At 40.5% G+C, this 22,776-nt stretch overlaps 1 protein-coding gene across 1 annotated transcript; it reads left to right on the top strand.

Annotated features, from left to right (window-relative positions):
* Positions 1–28: 28 nt before the first annotated feature.
* On the top strand, positions 29–21,032 carry ing5.S (inhibitor of growth family member 5 S homeolog). The gene is made up of 8 exons (XM_041564967.1): positions 29–216; positions 5,078–5,149; positions 7,793–7,959; positions 12,288–12,399; positions 12,671–12,758; positions 15,859–15,994; positions 16,495–16,556; positions 17,396–21,032. The coding sequence occupies exons 1-8, from the start codon at positions 180–182 to the stop codon at positions 17,430–17,432; spliced, it is 711 nt and encodes a 236-aa protein (XP_041420901.1). The 5' UTR covers positions 29–179; the 3' UTR covers positions 17,433–21,032.
* The last annotated feature ends 1,744 nt before the right edge of the window (positions 21,033–22,776 follow it).

Genomic DNA, 22,776 nt, shown 5'->3' with positions numbered 1-22,776 from the left:
TGGGCGGGCCTAAGACAGTGCTCCGGCTACCAGAATCCTAGCGCGGGCACCTCTGAGTCATCAATATTAATGTGGTACATAGCCAACCCGCCACGCCGGAAGCGCGCCGCTCATGAATAATCCAACAAGCAGTTGAGCGGGACATTGCTGGTGAAGGAAGAGGGTCGCAGTACGGGAACATGGCGACGGCGATGTACCTAGAACACTACCTAGACAGTGAGTACCGACTGATGGGAGGGAAATGGGTTAGGAGTGGTGCGGTTAATACGATAGGAAAGAAGCTCAATAACAAGTTCTCAAGCGCAAAATTAAAACTGCGTCAGGAGCTCGGGGACGCGCACGTACAGGCCCTAGTTAGGCGTCTTGTTGGAGAACGTGCGCGCCTTGTATTTCTAGGTTTTTTTTATAACGCAAATATAACTTTATTGACAATCGTTGAAATCAACAAATGTTTCGGGTTATGCTGCGGGAGGGTTTTCACGGTAGCAACCAAGTCACATAGCTGGCAGGGGGGAGGTAAAACATAACATGTTTGTGTTACGTTACGTAGGGCAGTGGTAAAGGCGCCCGTGTCATTTCATATTAAAGGATAGGCAAACTCGTTGCCTGGATGCTAATCACCTGAGCCCTGCAGCTGGCTAAGGCCATTGGGTTCATGGCATCACGTGACCCACAAGTGCATGGTCCAAGCAATTCCCATTCATGGCAACCGAGGGGCACTTGCAAGTGTATTGCTTCCTGCTAGCACCTTAACAATGAAAGGATAGTAGGTCGTTTTGCAGGAAAAAGTCTCATCTCCTCCATTACTTGTATAACCAATGGGGTCAGATTGATACCTTATAAAAGTAGGTTTTGCCACCTTCTCCTATATATTTATCTTTTTTCCCTATTAATAACATTGGGATCGACCAGCATTTTTACCGGCCAGGTCTGTAAAACACCGGCCAACCCTAAATAAAGGACGAGGGAAAACACTGGGGTAACAAATTTTATTTATTTGCATTTTGAAAATGAAAAAAAAAAAATTAGTACCTACTATGCATAACCGTAATGGCATGCTTAACGGGCATGTAAAAAAATAAAATAAAAAAATAACTTTCTTTAATGAAAAAGAAACCTATCTCGAGTATACTTCAATTAAAAAATGTGTGTTTTTTACAAGAAACCTGACTGTATGTAATGAAATTATCCCTTCATTTACTGCTGTAGATAGGAATTTTTAGACGGTCCCTAACTGCTCTCCAGGGAAACAATCTTACTTATGAACAGCAGGGGGAGCCCCCACCTTACTTCTGAGCCATGCAGAACTCAAGCAGCTTTGTTTGTTTCCCTGTAGAGCAGTCATTGACTGTGTAGATTGGATTTTATTTTTGCCTTTCTATCCGCTACAACTCCAGCTATAGGGACAAAGATCATGGAGCCAGATTTAAACAGATAAACTGGGATTCTATTTGGAGGATTATTTTGCTGCAGCCACTGGTTCTGCAGAGTTGGAGAAAGTTTGTATTAAACAATACAAAAACTATAAAATCCACAATAGATTACATGACAACACAGGAGCCAGTGCACTCTGCATTTTCTAATTATTAATCAGTCGTGTTGCATCGGCTTCTGGCAGATATTTTTTGACTTGTAGTTGAACTTGTGTAGATAAACCAGCGCTATAAGCCCTGAGCTTATAGCGCTGGTTTATCTACACAAGTTTAACAACTGTCTTATCTGAAGGAGAACAGATTATCTGATCCGGCTAAGGGAGTGAACAACAGAAACCTTGGATTTTTTTCTATTTTTTAATTATTTGACTTGTGCTGTTTTGATAATTTATGGCCATCCCTAAGCAGCCCAGACCACACCGAGCATGTGCACAGTCTTGGTCTTGCAAATATGTTTAACAAAGTTATAAGATGGTGACCCCCTGTGGCCAACTTTGAAAACATAAATCATTTGTTTTATTAGGTTTGTGGTGCAGTAAGTTTATGTTTAGTATACAAAATACAGCATTTCTATATATTCTATTTTAGACTTTACTTCCCCTTTATACACGTTTACTTTTATACAATGGCATTTCACTTTTTGTTATGGGGCATTAGGGAAGGCAGGATAGGTGTAAATGGAAATCGGGAATGGGGGCACTGAGCTACTTGTTACTGACAAATACAAGAGTCCTCTGCACTCAACCCATTATCAATATATTTAAGACAGAGACATTTTGTGCATACAGCTACTGAAAAATGCCTTACCCTTTAAACAAAACAGGGATTGTTTGTCCATATATTGCAATATATTTAAGCTGGCCAACTACGTCAAAGTCATCCCATATCTGGCCAGTCCTATGCTCAATTTTATCTGATTCATTAAGAATTCTATTGCTTCATTATACATTTTACAAAGGGACTAGGTTTTACCTGCAACTTACTAGCTGCTTTCAAAGCAAAACTCCCAAACTTGGCTTGCTTTGAAAGTTGCAGGTAAAACCTAGTCCCTTTGTAAAATGTATAATGAAGCAATAGAATTCTTAATGAATCAGATGAAAATTGAGCATAGGACTGGCCAGATATGGGATGACTTTGACGTAGTTGGCCAGCTTAAATATATTGCAATATATGGACAAACAATCCCTGTTTTGTTTAAAGGGTAAGGCATTTTTTAGTAGCAGTATGCCCAAAATGTCTCTGTCTTAAATATATTGATAATGGGTTGAGTGCAGAGGACTCTTGTATTTGTCTATATGTATTTTGTGGTCACAGCCTCATTGCACCCCCGCCTAATGGTTTTAAAGATTAGTGGTGAGCACAACTTTCCCCTACTTGTTACTGAGCCTGGGGCCGTCTTTAAATTAGGGGTGGTAAAATAAAAATTCCAGACAAACTAGTTGAGATGCGTTGCCTTCTCCACCCTATCACCAAAGTGTGTCAGTTATAGCTCAGGAATTAAAAAAATGCAAGAAGAATGTTCCTTCCATCTAGGGGATGGCAGTTAGTAAGGTAAACCCCCTGTGAAAAACATTGCTTTTGGTTTCCCCCTGGGTTTTTGTAAAAAAAATGCATGGCTTTCTGATCTATGCTATACTGACTAATTACAGCCCCTGGGCAGCTTTCTAATAAAAATACCCCCGAGTATGTGTATTTTTTACAAAGACACGTGCCAATTCATACATTGTGAATGTATGATATCACAGTTCTATTGTTTTAGATATATCAGAAGTGATACATTTCTGCAGTGTTTTCAGAGTTTTTTTTTTTCATATCCGCTCTTGCGTCAGGGGACTTGCCGTTTATGGTCCCTAACACATCAAGGTAAGTGTTGCCAGGTAACCTGCCTGTATAAAATGTTATAAACCAAAGGAGAGGGAAAAAAATGACCCATTGTATTGCACCACCCCAGTATATCATTCAGAGATTCCTACCAACCCAATGTTTCCAAGATAAAACTTAACTTTTATCAAAAGTTTATAAAAGTATGTCCAAAAAACCCCAAAAAGGTTAAAATGTACGTTAGAAGGGAAAGCTATACGTACTCTATGGTCAGTAGCTTGTAGACGGATGATAGAGGGTTAAATGCCCTTACATGACTGATCAAAGTCGGTGCGTTGCTAACCTCTCATGAAAAATAATAATCTGCCCAGATGGATATTAGAGTGTGGGGATTTCAGATAGTCACTGCGTCAAGTCACATAGTTTGCGAATACTCTCAAGTAAACGAGGTTAATTGAGAACTATTAACAAGCAGGAGTACGCCAGTATATTACAACTGGAGGAAAGTGTACTTTGTTGCTCTTGCGGATGTGTGACCAACCCGCATTAACCATTCATTCATAGCTCTTTCCCCCTCCCTGCAGGATTAGCACAATAGGTCAAATTCATATGGGATCTCCCAATGTTCCCACATAGCAGAAAGTATATTCTATTGCTCTTGCCGATGTATCATCAAACTGTATTGGCAACTCTTATACCTCACTTTTCCCCGTGGGATTAGCACAGTTGCCCGGATTCACACAAGAAGGTTTAAATGAGAGATCCGATGTCCTGTCTATATTCCCATCCACCCGACACAACCCTCAACCAGCGCGAGTTCACCCCGCATCCACCCTTCCCAGAGGACAGTTCATTTTAGCAAATTCCATCACCCCGCCCTGTGGACGAAACCAAAACGGCCTGAAGAAATCAGTGCAGATATAGGGGGAATATAAAAGTTGCTTACACCTCTGCAAAGGTTCAATTTACATGCCTGTGATTTTGGAATGTAGAAGGAAAACAAAAAACCCTGGAGATAACATTGCAGACAAATTCCTTGCAAATAATGGCCAGCTTGAATACAAACTCTGGACTGCCACTGTCCCACCCACTAGGGGGGCGGATTTATCAAGGGTCGAATGGGAAATTCAAATTTTTTTTTATGGTCAAAATTCGATTCGAGCTTTTTAAAAAAACTTAAATTAGATTTTCGAGATTTATCATACTCTGGCTCTTTAAGAACTTGAATTTGACTATTCACCACCTAAAACCTTTCCGAATTGCTGTTTGTCAATGGGAGACATCCAGGGTATTGATGTGTGGGTTGGGATTTCAGGTTCCTTTTATAGACTGACCCCGCTGATGACGTCACAAAAGGGGTGGTGTGAGCAGGTGCAGCATCTATAAAAGAAGAACCCAGAAGCCGGCATTTGACAGTGGCGGGCGGGGAGAGCAGGATAAGAGCTCAACCTGCACCTGCCCGCTACCCGCAAAGAAGAGGTCGGCACAAACCTGCCTGACCCGCGGGTATCGGCCAGCCCGCCCACACATCACTAGTCCAGGGCTCAATTTGGAGTTGATTGCAGCCTTCCTGACAACCGAGTTTTTTTTAAAATTCGAATCGAATTAGATTCAAGCTTTCTGGTCGATTCTATTCACCCGGCTTTGAATAATTCAATTTTATTGATACATTACGAATTTCGGGTTTATGGGAGTTTTAAAAAGCTCCAAGTGTTTTAAGAAGAGATGAGATTTTTCTACTTCCTACTTGCTAATGACATTTTTTTTTGCATAAAATCAAGTAATTTTGTACAGGCAATAACCATTTTTATTTTTGATTCTAGGTATTGAAAACTTGCCATGTGAGCTTCAGAGAAACTTCCAACTCATGAGTGACCTTGATCAGCGGACAGAAGGTCAGTTTCTCTTGCAGCACAATTAAGCCTGTGATGCTACTACATAGTAACATAGTAAGTTAGGTTGAAAAAAGACACAACTCCATCAAGCTCAACCTCAAAAAATTCCTTCCTGACTCCAAAATGGCAATCGGACTAGATCAACTTGTACTATGAGCTATCTCCCATAACCCTGTATTCCCTCACTTGCTAAAAAGCCATCCAACCCCTTCTTAAAGCTACAGTATCTAATGTATCAGCCTGTACCACTGATTCAGGGAGAGAATTCCACATCTTCACAGCTCTTACTGTAAAAAACCCCTTCCGAATATTTAGGTGGAAATTCTTTTCTTCTAATCAGAATGGGTGACCTTGTGTCAGCTGGAAAGACCTACTGGTAAATAAAGCATTAGAGAGATTATTATATGATCCCCTTATATATTTATACATAGTTATCACATCACCCCTTAAGCGCCTCTTCTCCAGCGTGAACATCCCCAATTTGGCCAGTCTTTCCTCATAGCGAAGATTTTCTATACCTTTTACCAGCTTAGTTGCCCTTCTCTGTACTCTCTCTAATACAATAATGTCCTGTTTGAGTGATGGAGACCAAAACTGTACGGCATATACTGTGACTGAGATCTGCAAAAATTGGACAATTGATTTATACCTATCCCTACAATGTACGACTGTATTTGAATATCCTAATATCTAACTAGTTGTCCCATGGAATGGTCATGCAAATACCTGTACGTTTTGGCTGTACACCCAAATGCCAAACTGCAGTGACCAACTAATCAAATCACTTGCCACTACTTCCTGTCCTTGCTGTTGGTTTTAACTAGTCACATAGGACATCTACTGAGCCTGGTCATGGTTTGGTCCCGTTTTCATTTTGCAGATTAACTTTATCAGTCCGAATTTGCAGAAAATGTTGACTAGCTCAATCGTTTGTTTTAGAGGCAATATAGCCAATGGTGAATAACCACCTGCTTTTAGAGTTTGGTCATTGATGATTGGCCAGAATAGCAAAATCTGTAATGTCTTGGGTTAGCCAATCACCAGTGGACATATGAGGACTGAAGTTTCTGTTTGAAAAATTGTCTGTGCACTCTTACTTTGTATTATTTAATATCTTTATCATCTGAAGTGCATTAGGGCAGTGTCACACACCATGTTTTATCCGTTGGTGTAGCTATGCCAGCTAGAGTAGGCATGATCAGGAAAAAAAGTAAAACAGGAAGTGCTGTCAAAAGAGTAAAACAGGAAGTGCTGTCATTGTAAATCGGAAGTAGGCGTGATCAGAAAAAAAGAGTAAGAATCGCTATTGAGAAGACCTGCGGGCCGAACCTGCAGAACCGACGACCCGCGTCTATACCTGCACCGGGAACTTCTATCCGCAACCCGTAGGGTTTTGCAGGTAATCTGCGGGTGCCCAACCCGCTGCAGGACTCTGATGGGTGTGTGTGTGTCACTGCTCTTATAAACACTGAATCCTATTAACTCATAAACTAATGGCACACTATGTGTTTCTCTACTAGAAAGATTCTGGATATCCCCCTTGTATGAGTTTTATGGCAAACACCTGTCACCACAGTTACAGGCAGATATTTACCTAAAAATGGACACAAAGCCAACCAACGCTGCTAGAACTCTTACACTCCCTTATGTTCTACGCAAAAAAAACCAAAAAAAAAAAACCGTGATTATGCACTGGATGGGGAATACCCCTACTACCATAGCCTTCTGGAGATGGCTGATAGATGGAGCTCTTCCATTAATTAAATTAACATATGAAACCAGAGGGGCACCAGAAAAATTCAACAAAGTGTGTGGTGTGGGTGGGGGGCGGGGGTGGCTGGTGGGCAGACCCAGGACTCACTGGAACACCTATAACCTACATTTATTTGCTTTATAGCCTCATCTCCACACATGCACTAACAACTGTTATTAACAAACGCTATTGACGTGACGCTGTATCTGCACCAACACAAACTGTAACTATTATATCAATCACAACTGTAAAACGTACATTATTTTCTGTTTTGGGTTGTTTTATTTTGTGGTTAAAACATTAAAATTTATCTTTAAAAAAAAAAAAAAAATGGGCACAAAGCAATTTTAGGTCAGAATACCCAGGTACAATGGTGACAGGTGTTGGACGTTTAAATCAGTGATAGTCTGTGTGGCAGGTATTGCCCATTTCTTTACTGTCATAACAGTGCTGGCAGAGATAACTTTATGTTTACACATGCGTAATTAGACAAAGATTACTATTAAACATAGCTTAGTAGATGTACATGACCCTTTTAGATCAACGTTGATCCTGCTCTTTGCTATGTGAAACTTGTCACAAAGCTTTGTGGCAAATTGAGCCATATACTTAAGCATCCAAACCCACAGATTTTGGCCAAAAAACACACCACCAGATATGACTCTGTGTGCACTATATGCTACTATATAATATCACACATTGTTTTCATGCAAACACTTTATAGTCTAACAACACTATTTTGAAGATGGTGGGGGTGGTGTAAAACACTACTTGCACCAGGCTCATCTTATAGTAACTGCATATTGAAACAATGCAGTAGGCCAAAGTTTTCGGGAGGCTTAAGTTACTCTATCAATATATCTCTAAACTTTTTTGTTTCTTTGGAATAGATAAGAAGAAAGAGATTGATGCTTTAGCAAGTGAATATATTTCTAAGGTCCGGGACTACACCCCAGAGCAGAGAGTACAGCACCTTCAAAAAATTCAGTCTGCATATAGCAAATGTAAAGAGTTCAGTGATGACAAAGTGCAGCTGGCCATGCAGACCTATGAAATGGTAAGCCGCTAAATAACGTGATGTGAGATGGCAATCACATTCGATATTATTAAACCAAAATATACAGTATGCACGAACCCCATTTCTGTGTGCAGAAAGTAGAAATGTTTTTATTTGTTATTTATTTTTATCCATATACTGCTACATATCTATTGCAACTCTTTCTTTATTCTGGTAATTCTGCTTATATCCCTACTTCTATCTGTTAGGCCTAATCTGCTTTAGTTCTTTGATAAATATCTCAAGCACACATCTGTGTCCACTCCTCAGTGAACAAGAGATATTTTTATAGCCCCAAACCTGGTTCTGGTGTCTGTAAAACTCTGCCCTTTGCTAGCTGTTTAATTGATTAATTAGGCTCTGGTTTTCCCAATCAGCTACGTGTAAATTCAGACCCAGTATAGGGGATGGCACTAGTGCTAACATTTCACAAGTGCTTAGAAATGGCAGTTACAATGTAGACAAGAACAGCACCTTCTTAATGTAATAAAAGGCCTTTATTCAAACATGGCACAGACCAATAGTAGCAACGTTTCAAGCCATCTCTGGCTCTTTATCAAGCTAACACACCTGGTCACAAAGATTTCCTTTTAAACAAGTAAAAACAGTGCCATCTATTGACATAGTAGCAACAAAGTAACAGCAATTTGTATACAATTTAAAGCATACTTGTATCCATTTTATATGTAGCCACTTGGCAAAAAGCTATTCAGCTTTTCTTCAATAGTATGCGCAGAAGTCAATTAGAAATGGCAGTTATACAAGGCAATTGGAGAAGGCATTGGCAAGGCAAAAGTAACCTGACTATATTCTATCAACTTTGAACCAGCTGGGATAAGAAGAACACAGATTTGTTTGTACCTGCCAGTTTGTAACTTCTTACTCCAAACATGCTTTATCCTGCATTTCTCCTCCTTTCACTCTCATACTTCATAAAACATTTTTCACTACCTCCCCATCAAATCCCAGTTCTATACAAATCTCAGTCTCTCTACTCTCCTCTCCTTCCCTCTCCACACATGAAGTTTATAAAGTACTCTGTTTAGCTATTCCACAAAACTCCTCTTTTTCATACAAACTAAGAATTTACAAATCCCGCTCTCACTTAGTCTATCTTTCCTTTCTATTGCTGGCAGCTGGGGACATTTCCCCAAACCCTGGCCCTTACTCTTTGGTGCAAATTCCAACAGTACAGAACTCTTACTCCTATACCCAAAAACCCAGTTAATCTTTCCTGTGCTCTTTGGAATGCCAGATCTGTTTGCAACAAACTCACAGCTATACACGACCATTTCATTGCAAATTCCTTTAACCTACGCGCACTTACTGAAACCTGGCTTTCTCCTTCCGACACTGCCTCACCTGCTGCCCTGTCCTATGGGGGCCTACACCTTACTCATACTCCCAGACCTGGAGGTGGGGTAGGTTTGCTTCTCTCTCCCCGCTGTACTTTTAATGTTCTTCCACCTGTTCCCTCTTTATCATTCTCCTCATTTGAGGCTCACTGCATTAGGCTCTTTTCTCCTGTTTCACTCTGCATTGCTGTTATATATCGACCACCGGGACCAACTGCACAATTTCTGGACAACTTTGCTGCCTGGCTTCCTTACTTTCTTTCATCTAACATCCCATCCATCATATTAGGTGACTTTAATATACCCGTTAACAACATTAACAACTCTTCTGTCACTAAACTTCACTAACCTCCTCCCTAGGCTTATCTTTGTGCTCAGACTCCCCCTCTCACTCCAATGGTAATGCTCTGGATCTCATATTTACCAGACTCTTTTCAACCACCAATTTTACTAACTCACCATTTCCCCTCTCTGATCACAATATGCTCACATTTCAACTCTCACTAACTCCCTCCTCACCCCCTGCTATTCCCCAAACATGTATTTACCGTGACTTGCAAGTTGTAGACGTGTCACATCTCTCTTCTTCCTTTGACTCTCTTCACTCTAATATCTCAGCCATCTCTTGTCCTAATGTGGCTACCTCTGTCTACTATAGTACTCTCACCACTGCCCTAAATGAGCTTGCTCCTATAAAAACTAAACATTCTAGACCCAAACCACTTCAACCTTGGCATACTGCTCATACAAAAGCGCTCCAAAGACATTCACATGCACTTGAGCATCGCTGGTGTAAATCCCGTTCAGAATCAGACTTTTGGAGCAACAAATCTGCCCTGCGCTCCTATAACAGCAGCCTCTTCCAAGTCAAACAAACATACTTTACTTCACTCATTAACTCCCTCTCTAAAAAAACAGCACACCTTTTCTCCACCTTTAACACTCTCCTTTCCCCTTCACCACCCCCTCCATGCACATCTGTCTCTGCTCAAGATATTGCTGAGCACTTCAAAAACAAAATTGATACTATCAGAAGGGACATTACACTACTCAACCCCCCCTAGACTTCCACCCCCTCCCTCCACACTCCCCAGTCTCTCCTGTGCTCCTTCACCCCTGTCACTGATGAGGAAGTCTCAAAGCTTCTGGCCTCTTCTCACCTTACCACCTGCCCACTTGATCCAATTCCCTCAAAACTTCTCCGCAATACCAATCCTTGTCTAATCAAAGCCTTAACTCACCTATTTAATCTTTCGCTCTCAACTGGACTGTTTCCTTCTCAACTAAAACATGCTCTTGTCACCCCCATTCTGAAAAAACTATCTCTTGATCCCTCCAATCTTGACAACCTCCAACCTATCTCTCTGCTACCTTTCATCTCTAAACTGCTTGAGCACCTAGTCTACAACCGACTAACCTCATTCCTCTCGACAATAACCTGCTGGACCCCCTACAATCTGGTTTAAGCCACAACACTCCGCGGAAACTGCCCTGACTCGACTAACTAATGACCTTTTAACCGCTAAAGCCAACAATCATTTCTCACTACTAATACTGCTTGATCTCTCAGCCGCATTTGACACTGTAGATCACCCGCTCCTCTCCAGTCCCTCCATTCGCTTGGCCTTCGTGCACAGCCCTGTCCTGGTTCTCTTCTTACATTACCAATCGTTCCTTCAGTGTCTCCTACAACGGAGTAGCATCTTCTTCCCTACCTCTTTCTGTTGGGGTTCCTCAAGGCTCTGTCCTGGGACCATTACTATTCTCCCTCTATACTTCCTCCCTCGGCAAACTAATCAACTCGTATGGTTTCCACTACCACCTCTATACTGATGATACTTTGATCTTTCTCTCATCTCCTGATCTCAACCCAGAACTCCTAACTAGCGTCTCCTCCTGCCTGTCCACTATCTCTACCTGGATGTCGCAACGCTTCCTTAAATTAAACCTCTCTAAAACTGAAATGGTTCTCTTTCCTCCAACTAACACCAGTAACATCCCGGATGTATCCATCATAGCTAACAATTGCACTATCATCCCCACGCCCGGTGCCTTGGGGTTATCCTAGATTTTGCCCTGTCCTTCACTCCTTATGTCCAGCCACTTATTAAATCATGTCACTTCCACCAGAGGAACATATCTAAAATACGATCATTTATCACCCAATATGCTGGCAAAATTCTTATTCACTCTCTCATCATATCACGTCTAGACTACTGTAACTCTCTTTTAATTGTCCTTCCCCTCCAGAGACTGTCACCTCTCCAGTCCATAATGAACACTGCTGCAAGGCTCATACACCTCAGCAACCGCTCCTCCTCTGCCTCGCCATTCTGTCAATCCCTGCACTGGCTTCCGTTACCTTTCAGAATGAAATTCAAATTAATGACCCTGACATTCAAAGCACTTAATAACTCTGCCCCACCCTACATCTCTGAACTCCTCTATATACTCACCCAACCGCGTACTACGCTCTTCTGCTGACCTGCTACTCACCTCTTCTCTCATTACCTCCTCACTTGCTCACATTCAAGACTTTGCAAGGGCTGCACCCCTCCTCTGGAACTCTCTCCCACGGTCTGTCCGACTTTCTCCCAACCTTTCTGCTTTCAAGAAATCTCTTAAAACGCACTTCTTTTGAGAAGCCTATCCTCACTCTGCTTAACTACCAAACGTAACACCCCATACAGTACCCCATTTCTCACCCACTTAATTCGATCTTGCCCACTCCAACACCTTGTGTATTGCTCCCTTCCCTTTAGAGTATATGCCTATGCATAGGGCCTTCCTCACCTTTTTGTACCGGTATTCATTGTGATGTGTGTAACTCCATATGTTCTATGTATATAATTCATGTGATTCAGTTGCATAATCACATTTACTTTACAGTGCTACGCAATATGTTGGCGCTATATAAATACATGTTATTAATAATAATAATAATAATACATTTTGAATAAATCTGTCTCATAGGTCGATAAACATATAAGAAGGCTGGATGCTGATTTGGCTCGCTTTGAGGCTGATCTTAAAGAGAAACTGGAAGGGTCAGAGTTTGACAGTCCATCAGGACGTGGAGTAAAGAGTGAGTTACAGGTTTATACTGTTCTCTGATACAGGCTGTAATTGTGCTGCCTGAAATGTTATCAAGTTGTATTGTATTCCCAAGATAGTACCCCGGATGCTAATTCACATTACATTCAAATTGGAGACTTCTGAGGAAGTGGCGAGACACCACTTAACTCCTAAAGCAGATGGCTTAATGTCCAGTGTGCATATATACATTTAATACTTGGTAATAAAGTGTGATTTGTTACTGTTTTTTTTTTTTCTTTTTTTTTCAAAATTTTTAACAGAGAATAGAGGTCAAAAAGAAAAACGAGGCTCAAGAGGACGCAGAGTGTCTGAAGAGGACACTGTAAAGAAAAAGAAAATGAAAGGGGGGTAAGGAATTGTATCAGTTCATATAGTAGCTAGAGCAATAAGGAGTGTCACATTATAGTTTATAGTTCCAATTTGAATGCAGTGTATACAGTTGTTGATTTCTTACAAATCAGCCTTATATTGTGACATTTATATTAAAGATATTATATGTTGGTCCTTAAAGGACCAGTAACATCATTTTTTATTCACAAAAAAAATAATTAATATACATTACTTACCCCCAATATGCTGCTCTTTCCTGCTGTTTCAGTAAGACAGCCGAAAAAAATCAAACCGACGCTGTCCCACGGCGTCCAAAGGGTCTCCGCCATATTCTAGCTTCATCTTCCTTCTTCTCCTCTACGTGCGCATAGCTGTGTGCCTCTTCCGGGTCTTCATGACATCACTTCCTCTCTCACTGCATGTTCCCTAGGAGTCTGTCCATGCAGCTTTCCCCGTGTTCCTGTCACCACAGCCTTTGCCTCCTTTCAAGTAGCTTTACCCCTCCATGTTCCTCTCACAGACATTCCCTCACCCAGCCTTTTCTTTTCTGAGCGTCCACTTTCAGTGCAGCATTCTTCCCCCCTGTTCCTCTCACTGCCGTTCCCTCATCCAGCCTTCTTGTTTCCTCCCCCTCCATGTTCCTCTCACACTGCATCTCCTTTCCTTGCATCCCCTTTCTATTGCAGCCATCCCCCTCTGTGTTCCTCTCACTCTTTTCCGTCACCCAGCTTTCAAGTTTCCGCCCCCTCATCTGTGTTCCTCTCACTGCTGCCTTTTAGTTTCCTCCCTCTCCATGTTCCTCTTACTACCGGCTCCTTTCCTTAGCGTCCCCTGTCAATGCAGCCTTCTCCCCCCTGTGTGCCTCTCACTGCTCAGATTTCAACTTTCCTCCCCCCTCCATGTTCCTCTCTCACCAGTCTTCTTTCGTAGCGTGTTCCTCTCACCGTCGCTGCTCTCGCGCTACTGTTCACTCCCCTCACCAACTCGTCTTAAAAAAAAAAAAAAAAAAAAAAAAAAAAAAAAATACACGGCAAGAAGAACTTCTGCACTTGCCGGCTGCTCTTCTCACACGGAGAACTTCTGCACTTGCCGGCTGCTCTTCTCACATGGAGAACTTCTGCACTTGCCGGCTGCTCTTCTGACTTCCGGGTTCCTGCCGGAAGTCCTTGGAGGAGGAGTACTGCCGGGGCCGCGCACGTACTGCGCAGAGTAAAGACAGGTCGCCAAATCGCCGTTTTTCTAAAGTCAGGTCCGACCATGGAGGGGAGTTTTTACTGGGGACTTTTCAGCTAAAAGGATGGTGAATATGCAATATCTACTAGGTCGTGACTATTATATACAGGCTGTAATTTTTATTTTTTTAATAAAAAAAAATGATGTTACTGGTCCTTTAAAGGGGTTGTTCACCTTTGCGTTAACTTTTAGCATGATGTAGACAGTGATATTCTGAGACAATTTGCAATAGGTTATTATTTGTGTTTTTTGAGTTATTTAGCTTTTTATTCAGCAGCTCTCCAGTTTGCAGTTTCAGCAATTTGGTTGCTAGGGTCCAAATTATACTTACAACCATACATTGATTTGAATAAGAAACTGGAACATAATTAGGAAGGGCCCTGAATAGAAAGAGTAATAAAAAGTAGCAATAACAATACAATTGTAGCCTTGCAGAGCTTTTGCTTTTAGATGGGATCATTGGCCCACATTTGAAAGCTGGAAAGAGTCAGAAGAAAAAGGCGAATAATTAAAAAACTATAAAAAATAAATAACGAAGACCAATTGAAAATTTGCATAGAATTGGCCATTCTATAACATACTAAAAGTTAACTTAAAGGTGAACCACCCCTTTAAGCTCAGTAAGTGACAGCAGCACAGAGCATATGTAGTGAATCAGCAGAAAAGAAGATGGGGGGCTACTGGGGCATATTTGGAGGCACAGATCTACTGCTAAAGGGCTGTATAGAGGCTCAAATAATAATGTATAACACATCTTCTCTACTTATTTAGTTAAGCTTTAGTTCTCATTTAAGATGTGGTGATAGCTGTGGATTTTATGGATTTTTCAAAGATAGTGCACAGCAGTGTAAGTGTATTAGTAAGGCTGATGAAAACCTAAATGTAAACTATACCCTTTCATTTAACATAATTTGTTGTAGAATGTCCCATTCTTAGCATTTTTTCAGTTCCATTTTATGTGTGTGTGTGTGTGTTTATAACATTTTCTTCCCTATTTCCAGCTTGCAAGAACTATTGCCGCATTATTATTTATTACGTATCTTTCTATTCAGCCCTTCTTATACTAATGTTTTAGTCTCTCATTTTAACCACTACCTGGCTAAATGGTACATTGAGGGTAGGCTAGGCTTGCTGCTAGGGTAAATCCTAAAAAAATTAAGACCAATTATAAATTCTCAGAATATCAATTTCTACATTAATGTAAAAGTTAATCTAAAGCTGATTGAGTTGTGTAAGGTGTTGCTGCCAATGTGGAAGGTCCCTCTGCACTGATCAGAATGCCTGCCTGCTAGTGATGTGCAGGTCAGGGAAAAACTCAACTCACAAACCCTGCAAAATGTGTCCATTATAGAACCCTCACACGACTCATACCAGTGTCTTCTCTCTCTGTATCGTACCAGCCCACCTTTCCAAGATCTTTGGGAGCAGTGGACTTCCTCAGTCTGACCCACACCCAACCCTAACTCGTAATGGTTGGACAAATTTCAACCACAAAATCAGTGGTGAACACGCTGGTCACCACCGGTTTCAGGTCAACCCACACATCACTACTGCCTGCAGTCCAAATGATTTTTATGCCACAGCATTAAATGCATAATTCTATAAGCCTATCTCAGTGGAGACCTAGAGTGCAGGCCATATTGCATGGAATCTTTATTTCTCCAAATAGATATCCCCGGTTGAATGTTTAATTTCATGTCATTGCTGGGTATGAGACTGCTTGGGAATATACACATATTATTTAGTGGTAAGGCCTGTATTTTAATTTAGAACAAATATCTAATGTATTTTTAACCAAAGAACTTCTAAATAGGTAGCGCTAAAACTGTTAAAAAGGAGGAATGTACTTAACTCTATGGTCTTTTGATATCTTCGTATCTTCCAGGCCTGTGTATGCTGATTCAGTCTTGTCTGTGACCCCTTCGGATGTCTTGGATATGCCAGTGGATCCTAATGAACCTACATACTGCCTTTGTCATCAGGTGTCCTATGGAGAAATGATTGGCTGTGACAATCCAGATGTAAGTCATACGTTCAGAAAATGCTATGGGCACATTCATGTCAATGCCTTTAATTGTGTGCCTACAATAGAGATTAAATCCAAAAGGCAATTTCTGTATGTTCTGGAGAATTAAAAATAGAGGATATTGTAAGTTTTCAGCAATTTGACTTGATCTTCTGTCCTGCTGTGAATAGAGGATTATCTTTCCCAAGCTTTATTCTATTAGTGTTTTTTGTGTTTTCCTCTGCAACACCGTAACATTCTCTGTAATAACATTAGTCATTAAAAATCAGTGGTTACATTGGTGTTTCAGCCTATCAATGCTTCAGTGAATGTCACAGCCTTGAGACGAGCAAGGGACTTGGAATCCAGCACCCTAATGTATTTATAGTTGGGGGGAGGGTGGAAAGTGCTGAGGTATTATGTCAGTAGGACACATCAACATAAATGTTAGGAACTAAAGTAAATTTATTTTTAGTCGTGTGACGTGTATTTAATTCCTAAATTATTTGTCCACAGTGTCCAATCGAATGGTTCCATTTTGCCTGTGTGGATCTGACCACTAAACCTAAAGGGAAATGGTGAGTATTCATTGTATTAACAGGAATGCACTGAATCCAAAAGTTTTTGATTTTCATATAATACTAGATCAGGGTCCCCAACCGCCTGGGCCGCGGACAGTCTTCAACTGGGCTGCCGAATTTGACGCCGGCGCTCCAGAATTGGACGCCGGCCCCATGGCCAAAAAGGTTCGGGACCCCTTTACTAGATGCTCCAGAAGATTTGGGCAAATACATTATGAAACCTCTAGTTCAGATTTGGTTTGTAATAGGGAAAACTTATGACTTTGTTCATGGATGACAATTCAGAGTTTCAATGTCACCGGTTTATGGTGGGAAATTAGAGATCTCCACAGTTAAATTGCACTGCTCCTTAATAATATCTATTGGATTGTTGGATGCATGTTTATGGTGAACGCTGATACAGCCCACTGTCTTGGGGGAACTGAAGCAATACTTACACTGATCCACTGTAGGTTTTCTAATGGATGCAGTAATTTCATCAAATTTGGTGCTTTCACGTTGTCAAGGAGTGCCACACAACTGTGCAGCATCTGGTTTGGGATGCAATAAATGGACCCAAGTATGTGCATATCCCATAACTGCAACAATACTGTGACACACACATATTAATATTCCTTGCATATATTATTAACACATGTGCCAGTACATTCTGCAGCGCTATATTATTATATTAACTGACACAGGCGGTAAATAACGTTTCTGCCTGGACACAGTGGGGTAGACTATCCACCTCCCTCGGGTGTCTTCCAAAGATGTTTGGCTTTTTTATGTTAGTCACTTGCTTGTACAGTTCCTGTTGCATTTCTTGTAACAAACAACTATTTCTTTCCCCTCAGGTTTTGTCCCCGTTGTACTCAGGAGAGGAAGAAATGATTTCAGTAAAGTTTATTCGAGAAGCAGTCTTTATTTTATAGTCTTGTACCATCTCTGTAATTGGTCCTGCCACTGGAAGGGTTCATATTGAAGCACTGAGGCATTGCTTCTCTCCTGTGCTGAGTGTATACAATCTTTTTCTGGGGAGGACTTTGTTGCACTTTAGGTACCACTGTCCGTTACATCTGAAAATCATCATTTCCTTGTGTAATCCAAGGGGATTTCATACATCAACCAAAGTGACAAACAATGTATTAATGCTTTTTTTTTTTTTTTTTCTTTTTACATTTGAGTGTCAGATGAGCCAAATAAGTCATGCACCTTTTATGGTTTTATTGTATTCTTTTCCAGGGGAAGTCTAATTCAATCCCCAAATAACTATTGAATGTGATACGTGATGAACATGGCATATTTTCTCTGGATCGGATGACCTTTAGCCATACAATGAATGTAGAGCCCCAATTGGTTAGAATATCACATGCTGGCTTTACTCTGCATATATTGTTACTGCCCTGCTGCTCATTGCTCAGAAGTCTATACAATTCGTAGTAGTCAGTTTTTAGCCTTTGTTTCCAAAGCATGGATTCTTTGCCATGGTAGGACAATTTATTGTAAAGGAATCTTGGTTATATGCAGGTGTTAAAATATACAGTGCTGGTAATCCAGCCTTTTGTGTGCATCAAGAAATGATCCATTCCACTTCTTAATGCTTCTGCAGCAAGCTCTTCATTTATTGTATGCTGCCATCCCAAAAGCATTTGAGGGAGAAGGTCTTCTCAACTATTTTACTGATAGAAGTGTCAAACGTTGTACTCCATAGTGAGTTCGGCTATAAGATTACATTTTCAGTCCGTTGCCCATGTATTTTCTTATGTGATTTATCCATTTAACTTTTCACATTGTATTTATGCATTTTATAAATCCGTATACTATGAAATGGTTGACCTAAATCTAGTACAAGTGTCAGGTTTGTTCTCTAGTTAGAAAGCCTGTAGCGACCAATTAGACGTTTCTAAATTCCAACAGAACTTGACAGATTAAGGGCAGAGACACACGGTCAGATTCGGGGAGATTAGTCGCCCGGCTACAAATCTCCCCTTCTTCGGGTCACTTAATCTCCCTGAATCTGACCGTGTGTCTCTGCCCTTAATCTATCAAATTCTGTTGGAATTCAGAAATGTCTAATTGGTCGCTACAGGCATTCTAACTAGGGAACAAAACTGCCTTCCCGCCAGCTAGAATGTAAATGTGAAGCGCTTCATTTTCCGTTGCGCGAAATTGCCTCTTGAGGAAACTTCGGGCGACTTCGGAAAACGAAGCACTCCAAGTGCCATCCCGCCGGCGATTTACATTCTAGCCGGCGGGAAGGCAGTTCGGGGAAATTAGTCACCTCGAAGAAGAGGAGATTTGTTGCCGGGTGATTAATCTCCCTGAATCTGAGTGTGTGTCTCTGCCCTAAAGCTGATGAGGTTGGTGATCTTATTTTTTATAACATGGGCCAAGCTAAACAACTCTGCATGAAAAAAGCTAATTGAGACTATTTTAGGCTTGGATCCATTCAGAAATAACTCAAAAGGTTAAGTATGCTATCATAACATTTGACTTGCTACAAGGATGGGATATCCCTGTAGCTACTGGGAACTACAACTGTGCTGCATAGGCACCCAACATATATATGTCACTCTTTATAAACATCAGCCTTTCTGTATAGTGCACCCATCCCCCAATCAAATCTCTAGTGCAAGCTCAATAATCTAGGGAGTGTGTAGTATTTATTGCTGCTGCAAACCAGAACTGGATCACATGCAAAAAAAAAAAAAAAGACACCTTGTGTGCCAAATATCAGAGGATTTTATTCTTACAGTTATCTTTTTTGTTTTTCCTTGAAATTGTATATCACCAGATACAGTATGATTTAACACCTGTCCTAGTCCCAATAGCCTATTATGTGTAGGATGCCCTCCCAGCTTTAAAGCCCCATTATATGAAAATTTTTCTGTAATAACGCCAAAGACTATCTCCCCCCAGTGTATGCGAGTCTGAGACGAAGATCTGAAACTTAGAGGCACATTTATCAAGGATCGAATTTCAAATTCCCCCAAATTTCAAACGCCCATGAATTCGAAATTTGACTAGTCGAAATTTATTAATAAAATCTAATTTTTTAAACTCGAACAAATTTAAACGACCCGAAAACTCGATTCGAATGTCTGGAAGGCTACAAACACAGTAATTCGGCTGGTTATAGGTGGCGAATATTCAAATCCGAGTTCTTAAAGGGCCAGAGTATGATAAATCTCGAAATTCAAATTAAAACTCGAATAAAGTTTGGATAATTCATAATTCGAATTTAAGAGTTTTGACCTATAAAATTGAATTCCAATTTTCACTTCGACCCTTAATAAATTTGCCCCTTAATCTTGGCCTCTTGTTATATTATTATTTAAACATTCATTAAGTCTTGCGCTGGACTTGCCTCCCTTAAACTGTTTAGGTAACTAAAGGTGGCCATAGACGTAGAGATTGACTTGTTTGGCGATGTTGCCTTACGAGCGGATCTCTCCCCGATATATGCACACATTGAGGTGGGCGATATCGGGCTGATCCGATCGTGGGCCCTAGGGCCCAACGATCGCATCAAAATGCATCCGATACAGGTGGTCGGATTGTGGGACCTCATAAATGTACCCGCGATCCGACAGGATTTTTTTAACCAGCCCAGACTTCCGGGCAGATATCGATCGGGGAAGTCCGTCGAATGGCCCCACACACGGGCCAATAAGCTGCCAACTCGGTCTGTCTGCATTTAAAAAAAATTCAACATACTAATGGATTAGGTTTACAATGATGTACCACCTGCATAGAGCTGCTGTACCAGCCCCTGAGTTAATTTCTTTGACGGGAAAAGACACATCCCTATAAATTGTCTCCTGTATCTAAAGGAGCCTTTCTCTGGCATTGCTGGTAACACGACTGACCATGCAACAGATATGCTGATCAACACTTGAGCATGTCCAGTGAGCACAATGAGCATGTGCAGTCCATATTGTCAGAGAGAAGGTTGGACAAGGTTAGTAACCTATAGAATACATTGTGGTTAATGACCCGATTTGTGAGTCTGCTGTACTTCTGGGCTGGAATCATGCGTAAAAGACACCATTTGTAGTAATATTTTTGTGTGCCACTTCCCCAGTTTTTCCCTGTGTGTAAATATATATATATATAATAGAGGAAGATATATCGATAGATGAATATCTCAGATTGTATGTATAAATGTTAGACAGATTCAGCTATGAGAGCAATTGATCTGTTCAAGTTCTATAGAGAGAGATTTTAATTTCAGGTGACTTCTCCCAGAACAGAGAAGTGTCATTCCTGTTGGAACTGTTTTAAAAGTGATACGTCGTCTCTATTATTGTCTCCCAGAGGATTTATAATATATATATATATACATATAGATATATATTGAGGTACTTGTGACTTGCTTTCTGTTTCCAGTCTAGGCATGTTAAAAAATTTTACGTATAAAAAAAGCTTGTTCAGTTAGACATTGTGTAATTTCATTTGTATTGTGTGGAAAGATAAAATCTAAATATTTTACACGAGTTATAAGATGGTGGTTTTACGCTTCCATGTTTGCCATGTTAATCTGTTCTGTACAGGTATAAAATCTGTCATAATTCACTGTACATCTGTCTAGTAATAACTGGCAGTTGTAAGCACATGGCATTCAGGTTAGATCATGTAAGAACTGGCTGACAAATCATTGTTCTCTGAAGTACTTAAAGGGATCCTGTCATCGGAAAACGTTTTTTTCAAAACGCATCAGTTACTAGTGCTACTCCAGCAGAATTCTGCACCACTGAAATCCATTTCTCAAAAGAGCAAACAGTTTTTTTTTATATATTCAATTTTGAAATCTGACATGGGGCTAGACATTTTGTCAATTTCCCAGCTGCCCCTGGTCATGTGACTTGTGCCTGCACTTCAGGAGAGAAATGCTTTCTGGCAGGCTGCTGTTTTTCCTTCTCAATGTAACTGAATGTGTCTCAGTGGGACATGGGTTTTTACTATTGAGTGCTGTTCTTAGATCTACCAGGCAGCTGTTATCTTGTGTTAGGGAGCTGCTATCTGGTTACCTTCCCTTTGTTCTTTTGTTTGGCTGCTGGGGGGAAAAAGGGAGGGGGTGATATCACTTGCAGTAAAGAGTGATTGAAGTTTCTCAGAGCACAAGTCACATGACCAGGGGCAGCTGGGAAATTGACGATATGTCTAGCCCCATGTCAGATTTCACAATTGAATAAAAAAAAATCTGTTTGCTCTTTTGAGAAATGGATTTCAGTGCAGCACTATTAACTATTATCATTTTGAAAAAAAAATTTTTTCCCCCATGACAGTATCCCTTTAAGTGGTTAGGGTGTACTAAGTAGTATGATTATTTATGCAAAATAATTGGATAGCTATGAAGTGCAGGGCAACTCGCAGTTGAAAATAAAATACTTTCATGCCATAGCATTTTAAATGGGAATTTTTCATTCTATCAAAAGGTCTTTCAGACTGTGGTTTAATAAATCAGTGTCATAAATAGTTATTCTTTTGAAATTGCCATTTTAAATACTTTGGGCCAGATTTATGGAAGATGGAACTGGGCGGGAATCCAGAAAGATTTCTTAGCAGTTTAATTTTTTTCCCCTTTTCTCATCAACATTTTTCTGACTCCCAGAAAAAAATGCCTTCAGTGAGAAAAGTATTAGCATATCTGTCAAAACAGACCGATGCGTCGAGTTTATGGGGGTTATTTATCAAAATCTGAATTTATCTCATTGTTTTCTAAAATATACTCCAACCAAATCCACTTGGGTTATTTCCGCTTTATTTATTCATTCCCGAAAAATTCACGTACGGGGGAAAAAATCGTCCAAATATTCAAATTTTCTTTTCGGATTTTTGCCCGAACACCACAAAATCTTCGGATTATTGCACAAAACCCAGCACAGATCAGGATATCTGCAGGTCTGAGAAGCCAGATTTTCGGATTCAGACTTTTTCCACCCTCTGGGTATAATGAATCTAAAAATTTAGATTTTATAGTAAAAAAACTCGAATCTTTTGAGTTTTTGGCATTCGGACTTTAATAAATAACCCCCTCTGTGTTTGATTGCTTTAGGCCTCCGCACTGGTCAACAATAATTTCTCTAGCATGGGAAAGACGATGTTTTTTTATTATCTTGATGAATTGCTAAAAGTTTTATTTGTAAGCTCTTAAAGGAAAACTTTACCCCCCAAAATGAATATTTAAGCAACGGTTTACATCATATTAAGTGACATATTAAAGAATCTTCTC

The sequence above is a fragment of the Xenopus laevis genome, chromosome 5S, assembly GCF_017654675.1.
Source record: "Xenopus laevis strain J_2021 chromosome 5S, Xenopus_laevis_v10.1, whole genome shotgun sequence".
Lineage (NCBI taxonomy): Eukaryota > Metazoa > Chordata > Amphibia > Anura > Pipidae > Xenopus > Xenopus laevis.
Note: the sequence above shows the minus strand (reverse complement) of the source record. Positions and strands in the feature narration are given on the sequence as shown.

Bases quoted from the DNA above. Each gene is read 5' to 3' on its own strand.
- ing5.S (XM_041564967.1), top strand. From the start codon at position 180: ATGGCGACGGCGATGTACCTAGAACACTACCTAGACA. The intron at 217-5,077 runs GTGAGTACCGAC...TTTTGATTCTAG, and splicing joins CCTAGAACACTACCTAGACA to GTATTGAAAACTTGCCATGT. The intron at 16,557-17,395 runs GTGAGTATTCAT...CTTTCCCCTCAG, and splicing joins ACTAAACCTAAAGGGAAATG to GTTTTGTCCCCGTTGTACTC.